Below are 8,230 nucleotides of genomic sequence, written 5' to 3'. Positions count from 1 at the left end.
GGGAGCTCACCCCGTCGTGGGGATTCAAATAACATTCACAAACTCTTTATTGGTAATATACCAATAGATAAATTGAGGATCTTTACAACTCTATAACATGCAGAGAATAATATGTGTTGAAAAACCAGAGAGAGGAACTGAGGGTAGTCTGGGGGGGCTGGGGGGTGGGTTTTTTTCTTTTTAGCGGAGGGGAAAATGGGGGGGGGGAATGAGGATGATATATTTTTGATAAATTGTTAATTGTTGAAATTCCTAATAAAAATATATATTTTTATTTTTATTTTTAAAAAGGAACCTGTAATGGGGCATTCAATAAAGAGGTTCATAGTCAGGATCAGGCAGCGTTGTGCTCCGGGTGGCTCTTTAGCTTGTGGAACTTGACACTGTCCAGTTTCTCAAAGCGCTTTCTGCAGTGCTCGCAAGTGAAGTTGTACTGGGCTTCTGAGGTATGCTTCTTCATGTGCCAGTTGAGAGAAGCTCGCTGCCGGCATTGGTATCCACAGATCTCACACCTGTAGAGAGAAGCCGTCATCACCTCGCTGCATTCAAGAACATGGCAGCAGCCGAGAGCCCACAGGCAAGGCAATATGCCATCACCGCTTGCTGCCAACCTTTCACACTGCATGCACATAGCACCCTTGAAAATCAGAGACCGGGTGTCAACCAGTTACTGTGTCTGACTTCAGGTGTAGCCAAAGAGGGAGCTGTGTCCACAAGAGGGAGCTTTTGCCAGCAGTTTCCATCAAGAGGTGGGACTGTTATCATACCCAGAGACCGTTCTGTGCTGCCTCTCCAAGGCACCTTTAACATTACGTTCTCAACAAGGTTGAAAGGAAACAGCCATTCAGGCTAATTCATTGCTTAAATCCAGCCCCAAATTTTAGCTAGCACTGCCTTTTGTAGAGGGACGCCGGTGGCGCTGTGGGTTAAACCACAGAGCCTAGGACTTGCCAATCAGAAGGTCGGCGGTTCGAATCCCTGTGACGGGGTGAGCTCCTGTTCCTCAGTCCCTGCTCCTGCTAACCCAGCAGTTCAAAAGCATGTCAAAGTGCAAGTAGATAAATAGGTATCACTCTGGCGGGAAGGTAAACGGGGTTTCCGTGCGCTGCTCTGGTTCGCCAGAAGCAGCTTAGTCATGCTGGCCACATGACCCGGAAGCTGTATGCCGGCTCCCTCGGCCAATAAAGCGAGATGAGCACCGCAACCCCAGAGTCCCTTTACCTTTACCTTATTGGACTCCATTAGGCTTGTATATGTCTTTGCTACAGATGTGGTAAGGACAATGCCTCCTTGAAATATATGCTTGTACAGTCGTACCTTGGGAGTCGAACATTTTGGCTCCTGAACGCCGCAAACCTGGAAGTGAATGTTCCGGTTTGCGAACGTTCTTTGGAAGCCAAATCTCCATTGTGGCTTCCGACTGCATACAGGAAGCTCTTGCAGTCAATCGGAAGCCACGCCTTGGTTGTTGAACGTTTTCAGAAGTTGAACGGACTTCCGGAACGGATTCTGTTTGACAACCAAGGTCAAACTACTCCAGCTTTCTACTCATGCCCCCACTCCAGGTCACTCACTGAAGAGGTGTCTCTCCTGTCTGTGTTCGGCGATAGACTTCCAGGTGGTTCTTCCGCTTGAAGGATTTTCTGCAGGTCTCACAGGTAAATTCACGGACTCCTATGAGAAGGAAAGGAACAGGTCAGTACAGCCTGGGGACCTGGGACCTACTGCCTCCCACAAGGTCCTGGGTTGAGCAGGTAGCACCCATCTCTTGCTGAATTTTCAGCGTTCCTTCAATTAGGAAAAATAGATTCTACATGCCCTAATGGTGGCCAGGATACTGATACTGATGAATTGGAAGAATAAAGATATGATACCCTTCAGTCAATGGATTGACAATACGACAACACTCACAACTGATGAACAAACTACTTACAGATGCAGACTTTCTTTGTGTAAATATGACAGTGGTACCTCCAGTTGCGAATGGGATCCGTTCCATAGGTCTGGCCGCATCCCAAGGAATTCTCAACCGGAGGACTGCTTCTGTGCATGCGCGCAGTGAGGTTTAGCATTTCTGCACATGCATGTGCGGCAAAACCCAGAAAAATACTTCTGGGTTTACTGCGTTTGCATCCCGAAGATTCTGTATCCAGAGGCATACGTAAGCAGAATTACGACTGTTGTTGTTGTTTAGTCGTTTAATCGTGTCCGACTCTTCGTGACCCCATGGATCAGAGCACGCCAAGCACTCCTGTCTTCCCCTGCCTCCCGCAGTTTGGACAAACTCATGCTGGTAGCTTCGAGAGCACTGTCCAACCATCTCGTCCTCTGTCGTCCCCTTCTCCTTGTGCCCTGTACTTGTTTTATACTTGCAGCCAATGTTTTTCAAACTTGGGTCTCCAGCTATGGTTGGATCATCCCTAGCTGGCAGGATCTGTGGTCAGGAATGATGGGAGTTGTAGTCCAACAATAGCTGGTGACCCAAGTTTGAGAAACACTGAATGGTGTTATCTGTTTTTATGACTGTATATTATATTGTTTTAACCCAGTGTGAGATTGTATGATAAAGTGTGTGACAGGCTTATATGTCACAGACAAGACCCAGTTTGCCAGGACCCCTAGGGGATGGGGCAAAGAGTACCACTGCATAGGAGACAGCAGACAAGGAGCAATACATGATGAGCACCTAGGGGAACCTGTAAAGGCGCTGGTCCCAACAGCAAGTGCAGTGCTAAGTAATCCTGAGAATGCACGCTCTGCCATTAAGGTCACAGCATCTCTAGCACTCCATAGGTGAGACGCTTTACAGACTTTGATTTAAAGAATGTCACAAGTGCGGGAGGAGCAAGCTTGGGGTGTCCCATGTAGTCAACTACAGCAATTTATGGAAGAACTTTGCTTCAGGATGAGAACAGAAATCGTGCTCTGGAGGCGCGGCAGCAGCAGCAGGAGGCCCCATTAGCTAAAGTGGTGCTTCAGGTTAAGAACAGTTTCAGGTTAAGAACGGACCTCCGGAACAAATTAAGTACTTAACCCAAGGTACCACTGTATAGCTAATAAAGCAGCCAATACAGTCAGAAAACACTTTTTGGAATCTTGATGGAAAATTCACTGAAATAAAAAAAACCCGGGTGCTGCCACATTTGAAATACTTTTGGAATTCCACAATTAAAAACAGTTGGCTGCATGTGGCAGTGATTAGTAGAAATTTATTTCTTTTCATGGGTACAGCTAGTAGCCTTTAGGTCACAGAAGGAGGTGTCAGATCTCCCAACACTCACCATTGTCACACTCATTCTCAGAGTCACTGAGCGGCTTAAGAGGCAAACGCATGTCCTGGAAACAGCGGTGCCCTGCTTCACACTGCCACACAGCTGTTGTGTACATCTCAAAGGTGGGGTCCAGCTCTGAGAGATGCGGCTCACAGGGACAGCAGTTTTTGTGGTCTCCGTACCAGATTACTATGTTGTTCAAGCAGTTCATATTCCACCTTCTTCCTTGTGACACGGGAAGCGGGTTAGGGAGGAGGAGAAGAACATAAGTTTGTGAAATATACTCCGAGTCGAGAGTGGATTTCATGCTCTTTATTCAGCTCATAGTGGTGAGGAGGAATGAAAGTCCCCTCAAAGTATCTACTTTATATACATTATTTACACACAATGGGCTGCACGTGATTGGCTAATTCCGGAATTCTCCTGTAGGCCAGTCAGGTTGTGGATTCACTTCCATCTGGAGCCGGATTGGGTGGCTCCTGCAGACCAATCATACTGCTGCATTGTTCTAGGACCAATCAGACTACTGCATTCTGAATCCTATTGTTCTAGGACCAGTCAGACTGCTGCATTTTGGATCCTATTCAACTCAGTACATAACAGTTTGAGAAGCAGAGAACAGAAGGTCCCTTCAAACAATTGAAATAAAAAGCTTACAACACCAACCCCTGAAGAAAGAATCCACGTAATATTTGTTAAATACTCATTCATTTTATATGCAAGAAAGGCTATAAGGAGCCCTAAGAAAGTCAATTTAATTCAAATAAATTAACTTCAAAGATGCTGAGACTTACATGTTCACCTGTCAGGGGACTGCCATCGGAACAGGGGAGGGAGGCAGGGAGACCGCTGGGATACAGAGAGCCTCCAAAACTCCTGAGGAGCAGTTCTTCTTCCAGCGGTGGAAAAAGCCACACCTCCAGTGGAGAAGAGAGGGAAGGGGACAGCCAAGTGAGGAGAGGGCTCGAAGATGCTGCTGAGCCCAAGTGTCTCACCTAACCTGGCTGGCCAGGAGGGACGCACGCCACTTCCGTCACCCAGCTTGCGCAGAGGCGTGAAACGCAAGGAGGGGAGGAGGAGGTTTGGGGTGCCGAAGTTCTTATGTTGGGGGAGAAGCTGGAAGGGGCCACTCCCGGATTCTGCAAGTGACTGAGACGGTCATGAACTTGGTAGATCTGCACTGTAAACAGTTTGCACAATAAAACCTGTAAAAGACAGGCTGGAGTCCAGCATTGAACATGAAGCTTTTAAAATAATATAACTGAACACCACATCAAAATACCAGTTTATTACCATACCACAGGCTGCACTGCTAATCACAATAAAATGTTGGCTGCCTACAGGCATCTCTGTGAGATATTTCCATATCACAGGCAGCAGTAGCGGCTAAGCCAAGACACACTCCTTGCTCTCCCTTGCAACATTGGTAGTCTTGGAGCAACATGTATAGTCGTACATTGGAAGCTGAATGGAATCCGTTCCAGAAGTCCGTTCAACTTCCAAAACATTTGAAAACCAAATTACAGCTTCTGATTGGCTACAGGAAGCCGCGGAAGCCCCATTGTAAGTTCGGCTTCCAAAAATAGTTGCAAACTGGAAGGAACAGTCATTTCTGGGTTTGCGACATTTGGGAGCCAAAACAATACGATACGATAATCTTTATTGTCATTGTCCCATACAGAACAACGAAATTGGAAAAAATCTACATCAGACATTCAAAAACCAACAAGCCTCCTTTCCCAGCTATCCCAGCCTGGTTAACCCCCTAAAAACTCTGATACCCCATAATTAAATACAATATACTCCCACAGAGACTACCTTACACTGTGTTTAAAACCAAAATCGCATTTGGATAAAAACTGTTTCTCAGGTGGCTAGTCCTAGTCTTTATAACCCTGTACCTTCTTCCAGAAGGCAGAAGCTGAAAGAGATCATTTCCGGGGTGCGCACTATCCTGCACTATCTCTGCAGCTTTCTTATGACACATGGAAGCATAGATTTGATCCAAGGTAGGGTGAGTGCACCCAATTATTCTCTTCGCAGTCTTTACAACCCTGGATACCATTGTTTTTCCCCTGACCATACAGCTCACAAACCACACACAGACCATAAGTTAATGCACTCTCAACAGTACAATGGTAAAATGCCATCAACAGGTCCTTTGAGAGATTATTTTTCCAGAGGATTCTCAGAAAATATAACCTCTGCTGTGCTCTCTTCATCAGGTCTTTACTGTTTTCTCCCCAGGTTAGGTCATACAGTAATACTTCCACAAAATATTCAGGAACTAAGGTGTTCGAAAACCAAGGTACAGCGTACCTTGTTTTGCAACTGGGATCCGTTCCGGAGCCCCAGCTGCTAACCGAAAAGGACACAGGGCAAAGTGATTTAGGGCTTCTGTGCATGCGCGAGCAGCAAACCTGTACTTCCGGGTTTGCCGCAGATGTTCACCAGAATGGACGCTAGACAAGGCGGGCGTTCGTGGAAGTGTTACTGTATGACTGTAAAGCTAGACAAGCACCTCAACAGTATGTTGGAATGCACATCTCTAGTTGCAAATCTCTGGGTACAAACGTGAATCGTCTGTGAAATACTTCCTGTGGCCATCTCTGTCTGAAGGCTACACAAACTTAATGGGAATGAGAGAAATTCCCTGAAGGCTGCAACGTTTGACAGAAGGAGCCACATGTCATGGCCTGATTAACAAGTCATTCCTCCCTTTAACAAAAAGCTAAATACAGTGGTACCTTGGGTTACATACGCTTCAGGTTACATACGCTTCAGGTTACAGACTCCGCTAACCCAGAAATAGTGCTTCAGGTTAAGAACTTTGCTTCAGGATAAGAACAGAAATCGTGCTCCGGCAGCACAGTGGCAGCAGGAGGCCCCATTAGCTAAAGCGGTGCTTCAGGTTAAGAACAGTTTCAGGTTAAGAACAGACCTCCGGAACAAATTAAGTACTTAACCCGAGGTACCACTGTACTTCATCATCCTGCCAAACTCTGTATATCAGCACTTCTCTCAATAATAACCCATTTTGCTGTCAAGCCCAAATCATTACACAGAGAACTAGATGCCATCTATGACCCCACAGTTAACTATTGGCAAACAACTCAAAGGTCTAGAATACAGACTTCAAGCTTTCGTAAATGAATAAAGGAAATACCTACTCCTTTTGGTTTCCATGGTAATTTTGAAGCATGAGAACAATGTGCCAAGCTATCTTTAAGGCAAATAAAATGTCTAATGCAGCATTTCTCAAACCACACAATTTGCTATGGCCAATTGATGGCATTAGAACAATTTTTTTAATTTTTGTTTTTAAAGAAAGAAGAACCACACAATTTTAGGATTAGAATATCAGCTAATGTGCCACATTTTTTATCTATTTCTGCTTGGCATTTGCCTCTTTAACATTAGACATCTTAATTACCAGTAATGTAAAATATAAAGAGATATTTGTCAAGCATTTTCGCCTCAAATTATTTTTGAAATTTTTATACAGCCATCATCTACTATAATCAGAGAAGACTCAAAGCAGGCACATTCTGTTTCAATTTTTAAATGTCTGCAGAAAACCTTTCTAATCTGTCAGGCCAATGTAGGCCTACTGTTAAATATATCTTTCCGCAATAGTTGGCTGATTTCTGATTTTAACATTTTTATGTGGTTTTTATTCTGTCACTTTACATACGATTGTTGTGAACTGCTCTGATTTCTTCTATGAATCCTTGGTTCTCAAACACAATTCGTTCTGGAAGTCCGTTCGATTTCCAAAACGTTAAAAAACCAAGGGGTGGCTTCTGATTGGCCCCAGAAACAATGCCAACAGCCGAAATAGATGTTCAGCTTCCGAAAAACAGTCTCAAATCAGAACACTTACTTTCGGTTTTGCGGCATCCAGGAACCGATTTGTTCATCAACTAAACTGTTCAGGAACCAAGGTACCACTGTATATAAATATATATTATAAATAAATTATATGCCTACAAGCAGGAACAGTTAAACAGAAGGGGCGATTACACACTGAAAATGTAGCTACCGTATTTCTATCTCAGTGTCAACTTTATGCTATTAAACAGAGGTGGACAAATGTTACAGAGCAAGGTGGATTATTGATCATAATATACCATCCAACTCCTTGGCTTCTTTTATTGGATCATGTAAAGGACCTTATAGCCAAGAAGGATACATGTTTGGGGTTTTGAGTTCAGTGAGCAAAAACTGCGATTATGGGAAATACTAACATCCCAACAAAAACATAACACTATGGGAAATATAAACAGCATCGCTTGACAAAACTAAAAAATGTAATTTGGTTCAAAGCGGGGAAATTCTGAATTTTCATTTTATTTTTGAAAACTGGAAGCCATCTATCAATGGGAAATATTCTATGTAAACCTACCTACTGAAATTAGTGAACCTACTCACTCATGTTCATTAATTTCAATGGGCGAGTAAAACTTCATTCCAGCCAATAGAGGAATCTGCAAGCGCATGTAAAGCATGATTCTATGCTGGTTCAGTGAAATTTACTCTGTTAAGAAATACTATCAGAATTCATTTCTTTGATTTCTTTTTGGAATTTTGTATCTGTCATTTGCAGAGTTTACTGCAGTAACAAGTAACTGAAAGTAAGAACTCATTGCAATTCTGCTTCTGACACTGGCACACACTTGTGCTCAACAAGTTGCATTTTCCCTGCTCAGGACTTCCAAGTTTTGTAATCCTCAAGTCTCAACCTGTCACCAGACACCCTTGACCAGCAAGTAGCAAGGGCTCCAAACAGTGGGCTAGACATGCCTGCAGTCATTCGTTTCTGTTCTTTGCTCAGAAAACAATTCAGCCAATGTAACAGAGCAAGCAAAACACACCACTACAAACATATTTACATACTTTTCTTCCTTTGTGGCTCATAAGGCATCTGTTCCCAAAGCTTCCTGGAAGAAAAAATAATA

General features: G+C 43.9%; 1 protein-coding gene across 5 annotated transcripts; it reads right to left on the bottom strand.

Annotated features, from left to right (window-relative positions):
- Window positions 1–226: 226 nt before the first annotated feature.
- ZNF653 (zinc finger protein 653) lies at window positions 227–8,230 on the bottom strand. 5 transcript variants are annotated; one of them, XR_014003304.1, is made up of 4 exons: window positions 8,169–8,214; window positions 7,156–7,222; window positions 3,282–3,497; window positions 227–512 (listed from the first exon to the last, which is right to left on the bottom strand). XR_014003304.1 is itself a non-coding variant. In XM_081177118.1 (3 exons), the coding sequence occupies exons 1-3, from the start codon at window positions 8,194–8,196 to the stop codon at window positions 335–337; spliced, it is 306 nt and encodes a 101-aa protein (XP_081033244.1). In that variant the 5' UTR covers window positions 8,197–8,230; the 3' UTR covers window positions 227–334. The 5 variants fall into 5 exon arrangements, 1 of the variants encoding a protein (XP_081033244.1); XR_014003305.1 differs by lacking the exon at window positions 3,282–3,497; XM_081177118.1 differs by lacking the exons at window positions 3,282–3,497; window positions 7,156–7,222 and adding an exon at window positions 1,575–1,674 and having other exon boundaries at window positions 8,169–8,230.

The sequence above is a fragment of the Podarcis bocagei genome, assembly GCF_964188305.1.
Source record: "Podarcis bocagei genome assembly, chromosome: 17".
NCBI classification, from domain to species: Eukaryota; Metazoa; Chordata; class Lepidosauria; order Squamata; family Lacertidae; genus Podarcis; species Podarcis bocagei.
Note: the sequence above shows the minus strand (reverse complement) of the source record. Positions and strands in the feature narration are given on the sequence as shown.

What these genes read in the sequence shown, in the direction of transcription:
- ZNF653 (XM_081177118.1), bottom strand. Translation starts at nt 8,196, where the DNA reads ATGCCTTATGAGCCACAAAGGAAGAAAA. An exon ending in TGAGCCACAAAGGAAGAAAA is followed by an intron (nt 1,675 to 8,168) that starts GTATGTAAATAT and finishes TCCTTCTCATAG; the next exon opens with GAGTCCGTGAATTTACCTGT. An exon ending in ACAGGAGAGACACCTCTTCA is followed by an intron (nt 513 to 1,574) that starts GTGAGTGACCTG and finishes TTCTCTCTACAG; the next exon opens with GTGTGAGATCTGTGGATACC.